This window comes from Tenrec ecaudatus, chromosome 4 (genome assembly GCF_050624435.1).
Source record: "Tenrec ecaudatus isolate mTenEca1 chromosome 4, mTenEca1.hap1, whole genome shotgun sequence".
In the NCBI taxonomy this organism is placed as follows: domain Eukaryota; kingdom Metazoa; phylum Chordata; class Mammalia; order Afrosoricida; family Tenrecidae; genus Tenrec; species Tenrec ecaudatus.
The window spans coordinates 166,633,600-166,656,096 of NC_134533.1; the positions used below are offsets into that span (position 1 = coordinate 166,633,600).

The 22,497-nt window shown below is 41.5% G+C and overlaps 1 protein-coding gene across 2 annotated transcripts in view; it reads left to right on the forward strand.

The window, feature by feature from the left end:
• Window positions 1–11,385, forward strand: part of SERPINI1 (serpin family I member 1) — a 104,409-nt gene extending 93,024 nt beyond the window's left edge. For both annotated transcript variants that reach the window (XM_075547000.1, XM_075547002.1), the window contains exons 7-9: window positions 9,241–9,327; window positions 10,741–10,830; window positions 11,094–11,385. In XM_075547000.1, the coding sequence (XP_075403115.1) occupies window positions 9,241–9,327; window positions 10,741–10,830; window positions 11,094–11,170 (254 nt within the window). In that variant the 3' untranslated portion in view covers window positions 11,171–11,385. The remainder of the gene's footprint in view (window positions 1–9,240; window positions 9,328–10,740; window positions 10,831–11,093) is intronic.
• Window positions 11,386–22,497: the final 11,112 nt, after the last annotated feature.

The window sequence follows — 22,497 nt, forward strand, 5'->3', positions numbered from 1 at the left end:
GGAGGGTGTGTGTGTGTGTGTGTGTGTGTGTGTGTGTGTAAGAGAGAGAGAGAGAGATGAGAGAGAGAGAGAGAGAGAGAGAGATGAGGAGAAGCAGACACACAAGTGGAGGAACAGGAGATGTTTATAACTTTTAACAAATTATCCAGGGGTCTGTGAGACCTCCTAGATTTAAGATTGGGTTAATTGTTTTCTAAACAACATTCTAGCAAGGAGATGTTACTAATGTTTTGGTACCAAACCTTCTACCCTTTGTTTGGAGAGCTTCTATTTCAGAGATCAGCATTTTTCTGAATGTCTCCCATTGAGTGTTCTTGGGCACACAGAAGAGAGGGCTTCTCTCTGGGTAAAGGTGTTCATAGTTGACCTGCAAGTTCCTAGGCTCGGAGCTCTTCAGTAGGATTTCCAAAAGGTAGAACTGAGGGGGATTCTATTGGTATTGATACACTTGTACCTGAGGTAGGAATAGCTTCCTAGTTCAAGCACCATGTCCTTTAACGTTCTTATGCCCCATCTTTAGGAATTGAGAGAATCTATCTTACCATATTGGCCAAATTCAAGCTGTAGAAATACATTCTGTTTTCTTACCATGACTCAGATTTTCATTTTGATGAGCAGTTTCTCACTGTCTCACCCAAACCCGTAGGCAGATATTTCACACCACAAAATACTGGTTTCTCTCAGTCCTGTGATAAATCAGCTACTATGGTTGGTGTAGTTTATAATTCTGACATCAAGGTAATATTTAAATGTCCTTACTGGGTATAGAGACTCAAACCAGCCAAACTCACTGCCATTGAGTCAGTTCTGACTCAGGGCTACACTATGGAAGATAGAGAGAGTAATATGAGTTCGGAATAGAGACTGGAGATTTAAAATACATTAGAATCTTCCAGAGAGTCCATACCATCATATGTAAAGTATCTGTTCCAGATCCAGGATTGGATCTATCTCAAAGTCCTGCCCACATATGCATTTTCAGCACCTCACTCTGTGCTGACACATAATTGTCGCAGAGTAAATGTTTGTTAAAGGGTAAATGAAAAAGGAGAAATGGAAAAAAGATTTATTCGGGTATATTTTTATACATCTTAGACTATTGTCCGCCTGAATACATCAGTAACAAATCCAGGTTTGGCCATCTTCAAATACCAACGATTCAAGTCTTTGAGATCACAGGAAGAAAGATCTAAAGCAAGCTTCTCAAGCTTCCTGTGGAAATTCTTTGATTATGAAATTACACGTGCTAGTTTTGCCAGAATCCCAGTAGCCGCAGCATCCCAGCATACTATCCACCTCAATCAGTGTCTCTCTCTTTCTCTCTCTCTCTCTTCCTCATTCACCCCCTCTTCCTCCCTCTCTCTCCCTCTGCCCTTTCCTTCAATCCCCTCTCTCTCCCTCTCCTCATCTTCCCCCTCTTCTTTCTCCTGTGTGTATGTATATATAGTTATATATATTGTATATATATACTGTTATATATATATATATATATATATATTGTTTCTCTGCTTCTGTTAAGTCCTATAGCATTTTTTCCTTCTCTGCACCATTTATTTCAGCACCTTGCATGATTGGTATCCTTTTCACCTGTCTAGTTTTGCCTTGATGATTCATATGTCTGTCTATAACACGAGTATCCAGCAAAATTGTTTTTATGTATTTGGTTATAACATTCCACTTCAATGAGAATCTCATGGTGTTTAAGATATATAACACTAATTCTCTCCTATGGCCTGCAGATTACTTTTATTTAAAAACAAAACCCAGTGCCATCAGGTTGCTGCTGACTCGGAGTGACCCTATAGGAGAGGGTGGAACCGCCCGTCTTACGCCCACAGAGCAGCTGGTGGTTTCAAACGGTGGATTTTGCATACAGGAGCCCAATCCGTAACCACTAGGCTGCCAGGACTCCCTTTAAGGCAGATGGTGAAATCAAAGTAGTGTGTCATAAAAATGACTACCTGAAAGGGACATACGGACTTATAAAAGAGAAACATGGCCATGACACGGCTGGATTTAATGAAAGGAAGAATGCTGGAAATATGACTTCTTTTTCAGAGTTGTTGTCTCAACCAGGACAATGATGTCCCTCCAGGACACCTCTGGCAATGCCTGGAGGCTGTTTGGATGGTCATAATGGGGGTTATACTGACATCTAGTAGGTTGGGGCTAGGATGTTGCTAAGCATCCCACAATGCACTGGGCAGCCCCCTACAGCAAACAGTTACACAGACCCAGATATCAATTGTGTTGCCAAGGAAGAGAGAAACCGTGTACTCAGGAAAAAGCATCGTGGTCACAGAGAGGGCAAACCCTCTCAAGGTTGAATGGGGCGCATTGAATCAATTGACAGACGAGGAGACCGTGCATTTGTATATAGAATTTTATTTATGTATTTGTGTGTGTGTGCCTACAGGATTTTAAATGCCATTTTTCAACCACAGATTAGAAACAGAGCAGCAGCTCCTCTGTACCAGGCAGAAGTTTTAAAGGAGGGGGCTTCTGATCTGGGTACCATTGTGTACCGCTTGCAGGTTTACTTTGTACACATATTACTCTTTCAACTAAATGTTGTACTAGAAAGACTAAGGGAAAGTTTTAAGTCACATTAACCAGAAATAAAAGTATACTTTAAAGCTCCCAGAGAGCATTTCAGGACAATTTTGGCCTTGCTACATCCTTAAGTTATGTAATAAAAAATGCTATCTATCTGCAAAAAAAAATGGCAAATGTGATCTAGATAGGGGTGTGTGTGGGAGTGGAAGATGTAAAAAACCCTGCTTTACCTCTTGCTTCTGGGAAAAAAGTGAGCGACTTGAGAGTCCTTAGCGAAGACGTCTTGAATCCACTCTTTCATGTTCTGTTCCATGATGTCCACTCTTCTTTCAGACGCTCACTGCCCCCTGCCCTACACCATTGCAATTGCCTTCCGAATGATTGCCAATCTCTTTCCATTGTATCTACCACTGCCAAGAGGAATCGCCTTAAACCCCCCTCTCAGATCATTCCAGGCCCTGTCCAAAGCCGCTCTTATATCTGCTGAGCACCATCTACTGCTCGGCAGGATGGCAAGACCTTCGCTCCCTCCGGCTTTCATTCCTGCTGAGACCATACACAGCTAAACGAACACTCGCTCCCAGTCTCACATCTCCCAGCTCTATGAAATCGCTCCTGCTTGACATCCCATCGCTATGTGTCCTACTTCTTAAACTGAGTGTCACTTCAAACACCCGGCTTCATCAAGTCACCAGGATTACACTGACCAGAGTAATTTCTCCCTCGTCTTTGGGGCTACTGCCTCCGATTTTTTCTTTAATCACTTATCCATTTTACAATGCATGATTGATACTGACGTGTCTCCTGTCCCCTGCTAGAATTTAAACCTCCCGAGGCTTGATCTGTGTTTGCTACAGTCCCCAGCTCTGTGGTTTCTGCTGAGTACTGGCTGAATAAGAGGATGAATGAGAAGCCTTTATATTGTCATCTCATTTTGATGTCCTTTGCCCCGGGCTCAAAGTCATTAGCACAGAACACCGGCAAAGACTCATACCATAAACATGGAAGGTAGAGAGAGTGGAGAGTCATTTTCTTTCAGGCTCCATTGAAAATGCTCATCTTGTTGCAGCCAGGACCCTGTTATAGAGGTGGCTGTTTTTGTAATAGAAATGAATGACTGTCAGCATTTGGATTAATAGATGATCCTCTTGGAAGGTGGAAGTGGAAGGAGAAAGAGAGTGTTAAATCCGTCAGTATAAACTACAGGCTTTATTAAAAGAGCAAATAGGCTAGAGGAATTAAGAAGGCACAGTGAAAGCCATTTTCAGGTCGGCCGCAAGTACTGTAGATTGATGGTCGCATCAGCTCTTGTGTCCTGCTTTCTTTCTTCATGCCCTTGTCAGCCCTACGGCTGTGGTTCTCTTCCGTCTCCTGCAGCTCCAGATCTCCTCCTGTTTTCTTGCCTGGAGTATTGCGCAGCTAACATTCTTGCTCTTCCTTCCCCTTGTCGTTTCATGAGTTGATGTTCCCTTCCCAATGCTTCATCTCGATTCTCCGTCTCCCTTTTCCCTCACACCCAGGAAGACAGCCCCTGGCCTCATTTTCGGAGTGCCAACCACATTCTTAAATTGTGATCCCTTCTTGGTTTGCTTTGGGGCATTCTTTTGTTATCATTTAATGTCTGTGCTCTGCTTATTAGGGAAGAAGTTCACCGGTGTCCGCTAAGTACATGGTGTTTAGTCCATGAACGAATAAGCCAACAAATCTTTGCTGGCTGTCTAACAAAACCAATCCAAAGAATATAATATCCCTGCCTGGAAGGAGCTCCAATTCTAGAAGTAAACATTCATGGATGGGCCTGAAGCGAAAGTATTTTAGCAAGTAGAATACAGAATAGGTTTTGGTATTCTTGGTTGTGTTATAATATTCTCCTCCATTTATTATTTTGAGCATGCCCCTGGTGCCAGAGAAAGCATTCTGAGTTGGTTGTTTTTAGGAACATTGCGACCAGGGCTTTAGTGGCATTTCTTTCATGATGGCCATCCTGCCAGCCTTAGGCTACTCACAGATGCTCCGAGGCTCTGGTGCCCTGCACACTGCTGGAAGTGGAGGATGCTCAGTCAATGCAGTGTGCTCCGTGATGGGATGAAAGCTTTTGTACTTTGCCCTGTCTTCTTCGGAAGAGCTTGACTGGTTGCCCAGATGCTCTCTGGGGATCTGAGGGTTTCACTGGCCTTGATTCCCTCTTCTCCATGATAAAAAGTCTGGCCCCAGGTTGCCTGGAGGAAAAATGAGGCCAGTCCTTTATCTGGTGTGGCCAGAAGGAGCCCTATAATTAGGGCTAGTGGACAGAAATGTTTATTTCTTTGTATAACTTTATTGTGTGCATATGTGCTATTGTAGTTCTGTTTTGGGTTGGTTTTGTAAGATAGCAGGTAGCTCTTCTCTAATTAATAAACCTAGCTCAAATATCTAAATCTCCTTAATCCCCCCTCGAATTCCTATTTAATGAAGCAACGGTTTGAGTGCCTCCTTTGTGCCAGGCAGTGTGTGAAGCATCTTGGATGTTAGATGAATAGGACAGGCTAAGGCAAGACCCCCCTCCCCCCCGCTGAGTGTGTCATCGATCAGGGAATACGGCTTTGTTTGATACATAATTACACTGGCAAGAGTAATATTACAGTGGAGTCTTAGGGGGCTGGGAGCTACCTCTATTCCTGCAGACACATACTTGCTTAAAATCCTTTTAGTTTATATTTGATTTAATATGAATTCTTGAAGTCTGCCCCAAGATAAAACAAAAGGTTTCTTCCCCACCCTCCAGTATCTATGATGTGATCTTTTATTTGTGCACATTCTCCAAAGTATATCCAAAGGGAGGATGCTTTTCTGAAGGTCACATGCCCTAAGGTCTAGTTTACGTCTGCAGACATTTGCTACTCATCATGTAACAAGCAATTCTGTCCAGGGAGTCTGCACACAGGGCTTGGCCTTTGCTTGGCTCTCTTTGAAATATACGCTCTCTAACTATACACTACAGCAGTGGCAGTGGTTTTGGTAGTGGTGTGGAAGTGTAAATTGGTTTTTAATTTGAAAAAACAAACAAACATTATCCTAAAAGAAACAGATGTCAGCTCAAATGTCATCACACAGTCTGATATCCTTTGAAATCCACTCTTGGTTTATGTTTTCTGATTTTTAAAAGAAAGCTTACCTTTTAATGGGTGAGTTTGAACCAGGATAATTTTTGGCATATTGCCCTTGTTCACTTTTGATAGGAAGATAGTATCCTCTTTCTAGTATGCGGGAAGGTTTTACTTCAGATCATTCTACTTGAACCCTGAAGAACTGGTTTCTATCACCTAGAAACCCATCAGAGCTGAAGGACCGAATTTTGAGATGAGGGGAGATTTTTGCCTACTGATATAATAGATCTTGAACTATTTTCATTTTTTCTTGACTCAATTTTATAGCTTTTATGCTTTGTAAAATTATCAAAATCACGAGAAAGCTGTTTCTTTTCTAAGCTTTCTTCAAAAGAGGCACAATGGATCATTAAAGGGAGATGGAAATATGTCGTATCTTGCCCAGGGGGTGGTTTCCTGATATAAACTTCTATCAAAACATATCAAATTATTTACTCTGATAGTAAATAAATGGCATTTAACTAAGGTGATTAAATGTATCTGCTGAAAATTATACATAACCATTTTTGATATATTTTTTTAAAGAATTCGCCTCTGCATCTTTTTATATGTTCCCCTTTTTGGCTTCTTTTTTTAATAAATCATTTTATTGGAGGCTCATACAACTCTTATCACAATCCATACAACCATCCATTGTATTATTTGTACATTTGTACATTTGTTGCCATTTTCTTTTTACCCTTGGCATCAGGTTCTCATTTGTTTCCCTCCCTCCCTTGATAATTGATAAATTATTATTTTTTCATGTCTTACACTGACTGATGTCTCCCTTCACCCACTTTTCTATTGTCCATCCCCCTGCGAGGGGGTTTGGTTCTTAATTTAATATTTTAATGCCGTTTATTTTAACTGTATTTTTCTTCGTGCATCTTGTTGATCTCGTCTTTTACAAAAAGAGGGAGAAGTCACACTGTGGACAAAGCGGATGAGATTTCTTGCTTTAGGAAGGATGTGTAGGCAGCAGGGTGAGTCCAATGACATTATTCTCTTTGTGAAACCAGGTGTGACTGAAATATAGTTCAGTGTATTTCAGATGAGCTTCCTTCAAAACATTTGAGGCAAGCCTGGCTGGCAGCACTTGACACACCTTACCTGTTAGGAACCTGGTCCTGTCACGTTTGCTTCCAGGGCCAGACTACTGGCTCTTGATCTGTGACCCTCCCTTCACTGGCAGCCTGACACAAATGTGTGGCAGAACCTGAAATGAACACAGCACCCGTTCCCTGCTGAATAATATATCTTACTGCCTTGGAATGCATGCGTTTGTTTAGCCAGCTAAATATATCTGGGTCCTTACTTAAAGCAATTTACATGTTTTCTTTGCTTTTATAAATAGAGAAAACCGCGTTTTCTGGTTTTGAGGGAACTAATTATACTTCACTGCTTAATTCCAAAGCTCCATCGCTTTTTATTCTCTTGTATTCATACAATGAATTATACAAAAAATACCGTAGCACATTTCATCGTTTTCACTACTGTCAGGTGGCATCAGTGAAACTGAAACCCTGCCCACGCCCGCACCATCCTCACAACCATTGCTAGGTTTGAGCTCGTTATTGCAGCCACTGTGCCAATCCAGGCAGACAGGGGTTTTTCCTGTCTGCCACTACCAAGCATCATGTGCTTCTCCAGGCACCAATCCTGCCTGATAACATGTTCAAAGGAGCTGAGATGGGGTCCTGCCATCCTCACGTCTAAAGGACATTTTGCTGTACTACTTCTGAGACAATTTTGCTCATTCTTCTGGCTGTCCGTGGCATATCGACTATTTCCCACCAACATCATAGCTTGCCTGCATTGATTTGTCATTGTGCTTCTTTCTTGATCATCCAGCTTTCCCAACCATATCAGCCAAGAGCCACCCCCACTGCCATCAGGTTATTTCAGACTCATAGCAACACCATATAAGCTTTCGGAGACTGCTAACCTGGAGGGCAGCAGACCATCAAGTCTTTCCTAACTTGTAGTTAGGAAACCCTGTATAGGGTTTATGGGACTGTTCTTTTTTTGGGGGGTGGGGTGGGGCAGATAGCCTCCTTGTTCGTCTATTGACTGACTCTGAGTTTGAACTCCTGCCCTTGTAGTTAGCAGCCCAGTAACTAACCAACAGCATCCCGAATGCTCCTATGCGTGCATAAAAAGTTATTGAAAATACCGTGGCTGGGGACAAGTACATGCTAGTCTTCAAAATGACATTCTTGCATTTTAGTATTTTGAAGAGGTCTTCTGAGGCCGGTTTGACCCATGCAGGCCTTTGATACTTTGACTGCTGCTCCCATGGACATTGATAGTGGGTGCAGGAAATGAAATATTTAGCAACTCTTCTTTTATGCTGATGGTTATCAGCCAGTGTGAACATTGTTCTTTCCTTTATGTTGAGGTGCAATTAATAAGGACTTCAAGTCCTCTTGGCTCTTAGCAAGCAAGGTAGTGTCAGCTGTATATCACGGGTTGTTAGTAAGTCTGCAAACAATCCTGGAATGACAATCTTCCCCATACAGGCTGGTTTCTTGGATTACTTTCCCAGCTTGTAGATTGAGTATGTATGGAGAAAGGATTCAAAGCTGATGCACATCTTTCCTGATTTTAAACCACACAATATTTATTGCGTAGTGTAGTAAATTATGTTTTAATATAAAATAAGATATGAGAAAGTAATCTTTACTCAACATACATCCAGAGATGGCCTTGAATGGCCCTCGGTCTCAGCAACCCAATTGTTTATTTTAAATTTACGTTCGACCTCCTGGAATTGAAAACAAAGGGGTACAAACGTGAGGATCCATCGAACTGCTTCTACACACTATTTTCACTATTTGTGGAGCATCCTTTTGTTTGTTTTGTTTTAATCTTGGGTATAATTGGAAACCCATGTCTCAAAGTAAGTAACTTAAAAGCAAATATAAATAGAAGCTTGCAAAGAACAATAGTCCTCCTGACTCTAAAGCTGCCTTCTCCCCTCTGCTGTTAGGACAAAGTGGGGTTGTGGGTCCTCAGTCAAACCAGTGAACTGGAAGTGAAATAACTTTAAAATTTATTCCTATTTCTAAAGCCTATAAGTCAGGGCTAAGCATTTTATGTTATCGTCATAATTAAAATTTTGTTTGGTTTTGTTTTCACAGAAAAGAAACATTCTTAGCTTTCTGGTAATAAATGAATTTTATTTTGTTTTAATTTTATAACTTTAGATTTCAAATTAGAGAGCAATGTGTAAAACCTTATAAATCTTGAGTTATGGGCTAATGTGAAATTATCAAACAGAGGACCACATATTCTATTTTCTTGCAATATAAGAAGTAAACAATGAAACAAGTTCCTGACAAAATGAGGGGAAAGATTAACAAGAGAATTTATAATAAGGACAATTTTAAAACCATATCTTCAACACTTTCTTAAGATCGTAAATGTTATCTTGTAACATTCTCCTGTATGTGTGCTGGCAGTCTCTTGGATCTTGCACATGGCTCAAACCCAGTTCACGAAAGGGGTAAAATGCTCCCCTACCTGATGCTAATGCGTCTGGCTCTCTTTTGCGCAGATAACAAAGAGCTATTCCTTTCCAAAGCGATCCACAAGGCCTTCATCGAGGTCAATGAGGAAGGCTCAGAAGCTGCTGCCGCCTCAGGTACCAAGGTTTATTATTATTATTAATCTTCTCACCGTTTCTATAATGCATATACATTTGTAAGCAAGCTCGCGTGGTGGCAGAGGTCATTTCCAGGACCAAGCCCAGAAAATGGACTCTGTTCTAACAGGAATCACGCTAACGCTGAAGCCGCCAGATTTTCTAAACAGGGTGGGCAACTTGCCCCACCCGAGCGCCCTCTTTTTCCCCGTGTACCGCGCATCTCCAGCTTTCTCTAACGAGACCCGGCAAGATGGGTGTTGGTGGTTCTATGAGAGTAGAATTTCCTACCATGCTGCCCATTTGAATATTTTTTCTTCTTACCATCATTGCTTATGTAAATTTGTTTCTAATTTTGTGTTTCTAATTTTGTAATTTATCTTCTCACCTAATTGCTTATGTAAATTTGTTTCTAATTTTTATTCGTTAAAAGTATATAGGGTACACGATAGGAAGTAGCAAATATCTAGAAGGGTTTTCTAAAGCACTTTGACTTAAAGCAGTGTCTGAAGTATAATCGTCAAAGGCCTTGATCATTTTGATGTTTCTGACTTCTCCAGTTAACTGAAAGTGATCTTTATTTTCACTTTTGCATTTTGTATCTTCATCCCACATTCAACAACTGCCACATTTTGGTATGATTTATTTTTCCTTCAGATATAAACTAAATATACATGTACACATTATTTTTAGCTTTTGTGTATATTTGCCCACTTATAGGATCCCATTCATCCATTTTTTACAAGTTCAGTAGTATTATTTTCAGGACATGGGAATAGTAGGATTAACAACCAGAAAGTCTAAAATCATATGTAATTTGATTTTGCGGCTGTCTGCTTCTGCGATGATTGACAGTCTCAGAATCCCTCTATAACGCCAGACTATTATTCGGTCACTAACCCCTCTGTTAAGCATCAAGCCATGCTAAGGGTTGCCGGGGAAGCCCCGCCGAGCTGTGGGAGACCACAGCAGCCTCACCGCTGTGTTTCCCTCAATCACTGCCATCCTGACCGTCCACCTATCAAACAATCAATGACCAGCGATAGAAAGAAACTGTACAAGGGCCTTATAGTGTTGGTTTGTTTTGTTTTTCTCTCTGCTCTCCCCATCCCAAGCCAAAGGTTATTTTAGTAAAACAAGAATTTACCTGCAATGGAGAGTAATAATCTTGAAGGAGATGGAACACACTGCCTTATCATTTTTGACACGGGGAGGGATTGTCTGTGTGCACGTGTTTCCTGTTGCACATCAGGTAGAAATGCTAGCACCTTTGCAATTTCTCTCTTGTTAAATCTTCAAACGCTTGCTTCCCGTAAATTGCTGCCTTCACGTTAAGCATAAATGGGTTTGAGACATTTCTCATTAGGCTCTGCACACACGCCAGCCCATAATTACTCTCTCTCTGCACCACAGGGATGATTGCAATTAGCAGGATGGCCGTGCTGTACCCGCAAGTGATTGTGGACCATCCATTTTTCTTTCTTATCAGAAACCGGAGAACAGGTAAGTCTGTGCCGAGAGCAGAACTTTAATGAGCAAGGTACGATGAAACTTTTTATTTAACTGGGGCCAGGATTTTTGTTTTTTCTTCCACAGAATGTATGAGAGAATTTCTAATGTTAGGATGATGTTTTTTACAAACGAAAGTATATTTATAGGTTCATTTTTAGCACACGACTAATGTAGAGAAAAAACAAATAAGCATTTGCTTTTTTTCTTAATCCCATTTTCTCACTTTTCTTTTGTCCACCCCCAACAAAACACAGGGACAATCCTATTCATGGGACGAGTCATGCATCCTGAGGCCATGAACACAAGTGGACATGAATTTGAGGAACTTTGAGTCTTCATTTAAGTAACATGGAAAGCAGTAGCTAAGCACGTTAAGTTTGCACCCCATATATAGTTAAGATTTGTGTTTTACAGTGTATCTTAAGAAAATATTTAAAATAGCTCCGGATAAACACAACAATGTATATAAGTAATAAGCCAACCTTGTTAAGGAATGTTATCAGTATTATTAAGCTAATGGTCCTGTTATGTCATCGTGTTTGTTGTGCTGGTATTTAAAATAAAAATACATATTGCACATGTGAACCGCTTGGTTAATTTTCATTTTGGAAATAAAGAAAAGAGACCTTGTGGGGAAGTTTGGAAACAGTGCCATTTCTGGACATCTTAGCTCAATCACGACCATTCAGAACAAAAGAACAAAGCAAATGAGCATCATGCACTTATACATCGAAACCCAATAAGGATACAGCCAGGGATGGGAGAAGGGTTCTCCACAAACCTGCTCATTTGGAGTTCTCTGAAGAGGAGCTGTCGTGTCGTGCAAAAGAATGCAGCAGACACCCTCTTATAGATGACGCTAGTACAAGACGTGCTAGAAAAAAATCGGACTAGGAAAACCCACACATGCTGGACATAGTCTAACTGGTATGACTTTACAAATGCCACATGGTTTCGTATGCCTGGGATAGTTGATAAGCCTGTTGTCTCACCGTGTGTTGCTGCTTCGAGTACAGTTAGAACTATACATTCCCAAGTAAGCCAACCCTTAATAGAAAGTAAGTCTTTGGAATTAACTAGAATCAGATCATACTTGAAAAACCATGTTGGTACAGATAGGAAGACAGAAAGGTCACGGGCTGGGCATTCTCTGCACAGGTGTTCTTGTTAGTTCTGGTGGTGCATTTAAAAGTTGAACTTGAATATCGGTCCTTATGGTGTTACTCTCCTGGGTCTCCTGTTGGTTACCTGTGTGCTTCTTGGACCTATTTGCCTTTGAGGCCTCAGAAGAGCTCAAATATATTGATCTTGTTTTCTAGGCCAGGAGGTCATCCATGTCAATGGATGGGCACACTATCAGTTTATGGCCTCCTGTAGATGATCGTGTTATTTTTGACTGAGATCGTGGTATTTCTAGAGGAGTGGAGAGTAATTTCATCATGTATCGTGAATAGAGAAGAGACTTTTTTAATACCAGATGTTTTTATTCTGAGTGTAACAGCTTCAAGGAAAGTCTGTCGTGTTTTCAAGGTGTAACAGGAGCAGTTTTCATGCTACTTTCTTGTGAGTTAGGTATTTTGTTATGATTTGAGTCTGTTAAAATTAAGTAACTTTTACTGTTAATTTTAATTCAGTTTAAGAGAGCAATGGTTTGGAGAAACCAGAGCTGAAAGACCTAAGAAATTCTGTTGCCTGAGCAAAAACCTGGCAATCTGCTTAATAAACAAACTAACCAACTAAGTAACCTTCCCTGAATATTCTAGTTTACAATAAGTCGTGCACAGTCCTAAAGTATATATGTGAAATGTTTGTCTACTACTTATTTTTTAAAAAGCAAACCCATGGCCATGAAGTTGATTCCAAACCCTTGCTGTATGTAAGTTTATGAAAGCAGGCTCCCAATCTTTCTCCCACAGAGCAGCAACCAACCTTTCCACTTCCAGGCCAAAACGTAACCTACTCTGCCACCTGGGCTCCTTACTAGTGGCTTAACTGAAAGCAGGCCTACACCTACTGCCATCAAGTCAATGCTGACTTGTATTGATCCTGTGAGGCAGAGTAGATCCACTCTGTAGGCTTTCTGAGATTATAAGTCTTCAGGAGCAGACAGTCTCCTCTTTCTCCTGGGAACTGGCCACTGAATTTAAATTGCAAACTTTGTGGTTAGCAGCCTAACACTTGTCCCACACCACCACCAGAGTTCCTCAACCAGTTATTTATGGTTCTCAAAACTCAGACATGAATTTATTCTGACAGAGTAGAACAACTTTGAGTTTCTGAGACTATAACTTTTTTATAGAAGTAGAAAGTCCTGACTTTCTCCCTTGGAATAGCTGGTAGTTTTGAACTGTTGACTTTGTGATTAGGAGCCAAATATGTAACCACTAATGCGCCTAAGGTCCTTGTTTATGTTTAGATATGGCTAATTTATGGAAAATTAACTCAGTCACAGAGTGCTCTAAATTGGTGTGCTTCAAACTTGGGTGTGCATTCAAATTGCTTGGGGACCTTAAAATTTTTTAAATGTAGACTTTCAACAAGCAGGTTAGCAATGGCTTCTGAGAGTCTGCATTTCTGACAAGTGCTCAAGTGACGCTGTTAGGCTATTGCTATTTGTCTATGCACTCAGTTTGAATGGCCAAACTCTACCTAATGTAAGGTTTGCATGTTTGATGTGTTTTATAATGGAAGTAGAAAAACTATATAATCTCCATACAGCTTACGGGGATATGGGTATTCAATGTTAAAAATTCAGTGCACTGATATTAAAACTGGGCAGAAAAAAATGTTTTTATTCTAAAGCCCTCCCCCCCTCCTTTGAACACTGTGGAAAAATGCACCATTTCTCTGCATATTTAGGACACTTGAAATATATTATTTAAAGGCATACAGATTTAAAAGCGTTTTTATTCTAAAGCTCCCCCCACCACCACCACCATTCGTCATTGTAAACTATGGAAAAATACGAGATTTTTCTGAATATTTAGGACACTTGAAATATATTATTTAAAGGTATTTATAGGCAATCCCACAAAAAATTTTGCAAGTACCCAAGCACATAATATTTAATACTGAATTTTTTACAGCTTACATTTTCAGAAGATTTATAGTTTATTCATAAAGTTGAGCCTACTGTAGAATGACATCTTTGTTTTCATTTATAATGCATACATCTCAGTCTAACTGATGTTGACTCCGAATCAATCCTCTGAGTTTGTGATGTACTGAAGAATATCATTACACATGTGAAGCACTACATGTATTGCTATCTCTGTAGGTTCATCATTGAATAAATTACATGTAAGGAAAAGTAAATGTCATTAGGCAATCAGGTAGATTTTGTAAAGCCAAAACTGCAATCTGTATTAGCTGGTATAAAATGAAGCACTCCTGTTCAGAAGGTTGACCTTAAAGAATCTCAATATAATTTGGATACCATGTAGCCTTGGTGGCATAGTGGGTCAGACATTGGACTGCCAACCATAAGAGCAGAAGTTCAACTCCAAGAGAGGTCCCCTGGGGAAAAGATGAGGCTGTCTGCTCATATGAACATTTACAGTTTCAGACATTGAGTAGAGTTCCTGTGTGTTGGAATTAATTCAAGGACATAAGGCTTGGTTTGGATTAAGTGGAAATTGATTCTGCTTTGTCATTACAGCGTGAGGGTTTAAAAGTAAGAATTCATGCTAGTACCTATTGTTGGACTTTGTTTATAATCTCTTCAATATTTTCCTTGAAAAAATTAAATACTTCAGTTCAGCTTAATTGCTCTTAAAACTCACTAACAAACTCACTGTCCTCTTGACCTCTCCACCATGACCCAAACTGTTAGGATCTGTCTTTTAAAAAAAATACATTGGAACCCTAGAAAACTATTGTTTGGGGGTGCTGTTGATCTAGTTTTATTCATAACGTATCATCTGACACAGTACCATACGGTTTCCCAGGCTGTAATCTCTATGGAGTAGGTAACCAGGTCTCTCTGCTAGAGCATGACTGGGTAGGTTCACACTGCCATCCTTTATTTTAAGTCGGGTTTTTGTTGTTATTGTTTTAAGTCTGGTTATATGAAAATAATTAAACCATTAAAAGCTGATATAAGACATTTCATTCTCTCTCAGTTCATTGATGATAAAGTTCATGTTTCATTCTTCTTCAATGTATACATTATACCTATTTCTAGTTTCAGTACATAATCAGCCTCTTCAGTTTATAATGATGTTTTCTTATCTGAAAAAACAATCTCTTATTTAAACTTGGAGTATTTCCGTTACTATTCAAAGATGCAGCTTTGTACAATGAACATCTTTGCGGAACGTTTGAGGAAGACAATGAGTCACTGTCTGCAGGACGAAGATGGCTGCTTTAATGCTTTAACTTGACCTCGCTCTTGCAGAAGCTGGCTGCCAGGAGCTTGCTGTTTTGCACCGACAGACTGCCTCCGACTTCCAACCAGCAATGACACTCCCACGACTCAGGACTTCATCCCCGAGCATCCACCACCTCAGGACTGCTGCAGCATTCAATGGAGCAGTATGCCTGAGACAGGCGCATCGCTGGAGAAGAGAAAGAAACAAACACACCCGCTGCCATGGAGGCGAGTCTGCTCACGATGCCCTTCCAGGACCGAGTAGAACTGCTGCCGAGGGGTTCTGAGACGGTCAAGCTTGTGGAAAGAGACAGCCTCGTCTTTCTCCACAGAACGGAATTCGAATTGCTGCCCTTGCTAGGTGCCCAATGGGTAACCCATTAGGCCATTGTTATTTCTAGAAAACAAAGGGTACGTCATGGGAATGGATGTCATGATGAACAGCCCTATCGCGCTGCGGGTGATCCACTGTGTAGGAGGGGCTGCTTGCATCTCAAAGAGGAATCCGGTTTACTCTTCCACATAAGCCACTGTACGATCTTATGTCACTGCCTAGACCCTCTGTGGTACACGTCCCACACTGTGCACTGCCCGCCACTGGCCCGCCTGGATAGCACATTGCAGATCGGCTCTGCTTTGGTTCAGGAAGTCCTTGCTGGTGAGCCCAGCACAGCCCTGGACTGGCAAATCCCTGCTTGAATTTAGCCCCTTCTCAGGCCTTATGAACAGCTTCCTTTTGGCCACAAGGTACAGCCCCCAGCCCAGCGGGGCATCCGCACTGGCGGAGGCAGGCTGCACTGTCGCGCGCTCTGCTGTGCCCAGCATGCTCCTGCAGGGCCATGGACACGGATGCCCTGCAGACCCTTCCCCCACTGGCAGCCTCCTGGCAGGAGGTTCTCAGTCCTGTGTCCAGGGCCTGGTTTGTCCCACTGCCCTGCCCTGGCTGCTTTCTCTGCCACCGGATACCCACCCTGCTCCATTCCTGGTGATATTGGCTCATTTGGTGTTACAGCTCCCACCCATTAGATCTTTGTGGTTTTCTGGGAGTGACCCCTGGTCCACAGGGCACAATCTGCTCTAGGGTCTTGTTCATCTCCAAGTTCTGTCCCTCTGAAACCAGCCTGAGGTTGGCCACTGATAGGAGTCTAGGAAAAATTCCTTGTCCGTTTCAAGGCACGCCTTTCATAATCAACCAGTTCCTGAAGGGTGTTGCTGTACACTTGCCAATCCCGTTGGGTAAATGTGCAAGCCTTTCAGGCAGCTAGCAAATGAACAAACCACTTGGCATTTGCAGTTCAACCAGTCCTTTTGGTAGGCCGCAAAGGCTACTTAAAAAAAAAATTCATTGTTTGGCAAGTGTCCGTTCCAGAGGGGACGTACTTAAAGAAGCACCCTGTAGGTGCCTGCAAGGTGCTTCAGTCAAATGACTCCGGGCCGCGCTGCTTGAGCCGTAAATGCAATACAAATATCCCATCAGGACCCTCGTGTAGCTTGTCTCCTTCTAGGATGGCTAGACAACTTATTCATAGTTTAATATATTTTTTTAATGACTAAACTAAAACCAAAAATGAAGTTGGACTGAAGTATGAGTAGCATCAAAAAGAAATCCTAGGTCCAACTGACTCACAGATTGTTCTAATTCACTTCTTCTTCCCCGGGGAAAGGCTACCCCTCCAGGTGATGTGACAACAGGATCGAGGTGGGGCGTCTAAGGGAGTTGGGTGGGGTGGACAAATCTGAAAGCGGCATCCCACAACTTGTCACCGTGTGACATGTGGTGTCCAGGTCCCAGCCTGCCACTGCGGTGCACTCCCAGTATGACCGCACTAAGTGCGAGTGAGTGACATTCCATTTTACGGTGCGTGTGCGTTCACGTAACTTTTTTCTGTTTGGGTTTTGGTTTCAACAGCTTACTGTCAGCACCAGAGATTATTCCTCTGCTTTGGCTGTAGATGAGAGAAATCCTTGCACTGTCATCAGTACCTCCGGTCCCAGCACACTTGCTCTTGGTAGCCACCTCGTGCAGGTCAGAGTGGAACGGATTTTTCTAAAGTAGATGGCTAGACCTTCCGCCCAAGTTGCCACTGGGGGGACTCCAGCCAGCAGCCTTGCAGGACATCAAATCCCCACCCAGAGAATAGTTATCATTTTTGTTTTCAATTGTCAAGCATATTTTAAGCAACCTAAAAGGGAAAGTGTTAACTATATTTACTGATATTTTAGTTGTACTTCCTTTATTATTAAAATTCTAAATTCCCATCTTATGTCATTTCCTCGATGACCTTCTCCTTGAAATATTTTCTTTAGCATTTCTTTTAAAGCATGACTATTAATAACAAAATCCTTTCTCTTGCTTTCATCCAAGAGTGAAAAAAAAAAGAATTTTCCTCAAAATATAAATTATCTTGACTCTTTCATTTACACCACAACATTCGGGAAATTTTTGGTCATTATTTTTCTTTCCATTAAGTTTCTATTAAGTTAAACCATTGTATTTTTAGCCACTATTTTAGCTATTATTTCTTCAAAATAATATTGTACTCCCTCATTTCCTCCAGTGACACATGTTAGACTGTTTGATATTCTCCCATACCCTGCTGAAGTTGTGTTCCTTAAAATAAAGTTTGTTTTGTTTAGATACCTTAAATTCTATTACTTTATGTTCAAGTTTACTCCTTTGTTTTCAGTCATTGCCACTTTACTATTGATGACGTGCAGTGTATTGTTTGTTTCAATGATTAGTTCTAAAAATCTTCATTTATTTCTTTTTTGTGGCTTTTAGGTCTCTAATGAGTATTTTTAATCTTTTATTTCAATAGTTTTTGTCATTACTTCATTGAACACAATTATGGCTAATATCCCAAACCTGTGGTCATCTTAAAGTTTATATTTATTATCTTCTTCCTTGTAAGCTGTTGAGATGATCCAGACTTTTTGTACGTCAAGGTAATTTTGGGTTGTATCTCAAATATTTGTAAGTGTCATACTTTCCTCTACAGAGTGTTTACTTTTCAGTAGGCATTGTTTTTGTTTGTTTGTTTTTCTCAGTAAACTGACCATCAAGATAGTTTTTTGCAAGGTCCAGGTCCTGATATCCATGTGTGGGCTTCAATGTCAGTCATGAAAGCTTCTAAATGCCATTTGGAGCTGCATCTCCTGAAGTCAGTCTGCTGCCCCAACCAGCCTTGTGATACGGTCTGATTCTGTTGTCAAAGGTTTGGTATCTTGTTTGAGAGCAGTTGCCTACACGCACAGTCCAGGGATGGCCCTACACTCTGCATCCAGCTTTAGGAAATCTCTTTCTCAAGCTATTTGCAGAAGATTTTATTTTCAAGTCAGTTTCTAAGTCAGTGCTTCCCAAATGCTAATGCATGTAATAATCACATGGATTTTTTATTAAAATTTAGATTCTGATTTAGTATGAGCAGATTGAACCTGAGATTCTTCAAACTCAACGAGGTGGCTGAGACTGCTGGCTCCTGAGTAACGCGTTAAAGAGAAAGGCTCTACGTTAGCAGCCTCAACCTGCATCCATCCGACCCGCCCACTTTTCCTTCGTGCATTTACAGAAAGCACAGAGTCAGTGCATCTTGAGATCTGTTAGCATCATCCGGAAGTACTAAGTGGGTTTCAAAATAAAATTTTCATGCAATAGTCTTCCTTTAGTGTAGGAAGTCCGCAGTTTTGCCTCTCTTTTAGAGAAAGATTTCAAAATATCTTACATGCATTCTTGCCAATGCTAACATTATTTTGAATATGGCAAGTCTTTCCAGTACGTCTGTGTCATCAGTACGGGCATGGATTAGTTCTGCAATACAAGGTTGCACGCATGACTCCTAAGACATACAATGCTCCTTGTTCGAACATGGCCACAGGTTGCTTGTTTGTTGTGTTCAACTTTGTGGTAAATGTTTGAATGGAGGCTGTTGCTTTTTATTCTCTCAGGACATCTTCCCTGTCTCTTTGCTCTTAGATCTCTTCTTTCTTAGGCAGGGAATCTCCCTGCATATTTGAATTTGTTTCTTTATAGCTATGGGCCAGAACCTTATCCACGATGTTCCAAGTGCGAGGAAAGTAAAAGTAACGAGGCCTGAACACCATGTGCTGCCCTGACAAGCCTGGCTGTGACAGCAGAGGCAGCAGTTCGAGACTTCCAGCAGCTTTGAGGGCAGAAAGAGGGGCTTTCTATTCCCATAAAGTTCCAGGGGGTTTGATGAGCCACCATTGAGTTGGTGGCAGCAACTTTTCTTTGTTTTTTTTTGTTGTTGTTGTAACAAGTATGCGCCCTCTAATGCTTAGGTTTTTGACATTGGGCTTTGTTCATTTAGTCCCATTTAATTTTAATAGTTAGAGAGTTATTACAGTTCTGAGTACATTCTTAATTGTGATCGATTTCTGCGGAATCTAGCTCGTAGCTAAAAACCTGTGGTTTTTCAAGCCTGACCATGGCCAATTACTAAAGCTTTACCTGGCAGGCGTCAGGGGGTAGATGGCCCCTTCCACCACACGTGGTGCACAAAAGATGCACTGCAACCTCTGAGGGAACTTCCGTCCAGGACTCAGGCCCCCTGGCTAATTGTGCTCATCCATACCTGCTCAGCTGCTTCCCTAGGGAGGCCTCTTCATTGGGAAGTTGGGCAAAGGCCTTTCTCAAGCACCTCTGCTGAAGCCTTCTTATCAAGGAGGGCCAAGTTTGAAGGCATTTTTCACCACTCTGCCACAGCGCGTGCCCACTCTTTCCCTTACTGCTCACCCGTGCCCAGCCCATGGTGCGTAAAAACTCAGGAGACTTGTGTGGAGCCAGGAAATCCTGAAGCTCCGCATGGATCCGTCTGACCTGTGTCCGTGTGTCCTTCCTGAAGAGATCTGGAACAGGGAGAGGTCGGCACCTTCTCTGGGTTCTCTTGCCGAAACTGCCATCATAATTCAGGCTTGGCTGTCACTGTTTATTGAGTTCCTGGTCTTCATCAGCCCCTGTGACACCCAACAGTTCACTCCCCAACAATGGCATCTTAAGATTGGTTTCTAGAAAGAATTTGTAAAACTGTCAGGATTTTTGTCCTTTTGCTCACATCATAAACTAGGAAGACAGCAGGCCATGACCTCTAGACCTAAGATTTTAAAACCTTGAATTAGGGAATAATTACTTGCTATTTTTTCATATCTATGTTAGATAGAGCAATTTGAAACCACCAGCCATTTTGAGGGAAAAGATGAGACTGTTTCCTTCCCCTTACCCGGTGACAGTCTGGGAACAGTTCTACTCGGTCATGTGGGGCTACTGTGAGTCAGAACCGACTCACCGGCCAGGCGAGGGAGTGCCTATTTCAAGTGTTATGCAAATTTTGTCATGGAAGTATGAAAGACTAGAACTTTTTTCAAAAAAGGGGAAAGAGCTTGATGGCTCTTTTTCCTCCTTAGGTTTTTACAAAATAGAAGATGTGGTGCTTACCGAGCTACTATGTTTTATGCCTGCTAGCAAAGTTATTCTTGGGGGAATGCGGGAGTTTCCACATGTATGTCAAAATTGCCTAGGCAGAAAGAAGAACAAGAAAGAAAGAAGAAATGCATCTCATGAAGAAAGAAAGTTTGGCACAAGATAATCAGCTTATTTTTAAAAATTGAATACTGTGCTGTATAATTGCAATGCCTGCTTAAGCCGAACCAAAGGATGCATCATGTGAGCTAAAGACACATGTGTTTATGAAAAGGGTGATTAAATTACAATCAATTCAGACAGGAAAAATACTTCCTTTTATCTACAACTATTTGTCATTAGCATTAAACGTAATGTATTTCTCCTCCATTTGAAAATTGCCGGGGTTTTGTTTCTTGAGAGAGAAATGAAATGGTTATTGGTGGCATATGGCATGTTCCAGACAAAGTTTCTTCTGCAGTTGTCACAGCTTCCAGCTGATGGAGCAGGGTTTTTTCCCTGCCCAAATAAGAGCCAACGTTTCCTTTCTCTCCTCTTCTGAAAGTTTTGTGATAATTCACAGGAAGATATAAACCTGACATTTGTTCACACACTTGCTCTTTGCTCTGCCTGCTCTTCAAGGAAAATTCCTGGTGGAAGAGACAGTACCTTTTTCCATAGGATGGAGTGACCCTTCTGCTGGTTCTGTCGGCTTAAATATTTATAGCCACATGCCCGTGGGAAGGACCCATGAACTTTAGAATGAGGCAGAACTTAGTTCAAACCCCGGATCTGCTATTGACTGTCTTTGGAGCATGCTTAATTTTCATCAGTATAATTAAGGGACAGCATCTGCTTGGTGGAATTACAGGAAGGAAGACTGACACTAGTGGGGGAAGAATAGTCATCGCCACGTAGCAGTCACTCAGCAAAGGCTAGCCCTTCACATTAGCATGGCCATCGCTGGACTCGTCCAGTGTCCATTTGTCATGCTTTCATATTTTTCACAGTGGCATGTTTCTACCACTGACCCTTGTTGCCGGGTGCTAGGCAACACTTGTGGCTGTGTGTCATTGTGCACAGCCATCTTTCCATGTGACTCTTGTCTAACTGCAATCCGTCGTCAGCATCTCAGTCAACAAACTATTTAAGAAAGGACCGTATTGACAGCTTGAGGCAGAGCCATAAATCCTGGTGATTGCCTAAAAACCTTTCATTGATTTTTCTGTAAGATGAAGTGCCAGGTTCAAAACTTGCTGACTAGGTGTCAATAGCTTGGAAGAGAGTGCCAGAGAGACGCCATGGCGCCCCCTTCCCTCCCCCACCCCCACCAGCATGGCTGCATTCCTGGTGCTGTAGTCTAAGAATGGGCTGCATCAGGGGGCAGGGATGCTAATTTGGAATGTGACTCAGAGCTGGACGTCATGCTCTTAGCATGACTTAAGTATTTTATTTCTCTCATGTTTACTTGTTAGAATATGCATAAGAGGGTCTATAATAAACCTTGTTTAAATAAGTCTTTCTGACCTATTTAATAAGCTTTACCTATATCTACAATAAACCTTCTAGCACAGTGCCGTGGTTTGATGACAGTGATCTTTCTGAATGGCATGCCCAACTAAGACAAGTCTGAACCTGGATCTGGTTTTCGAAGGAATGAAGCAGCATATTGTTCATACTATGACTTGGGGGGAAAAAAGACTTGGAAAGGACTTATGTTTGTTAAAGTCCATTGCAGGTAGAAATATCGCAGCCTACAATTTCCACAAAAAGGATTACTCTCATTTCCCTTAAGGAATAGAATGTCTATCATAAGAAGAGTCCTTTAGACACTTAAAGGGAAAACAGGGGGAGAGACGGAGAAGGAAGGAGC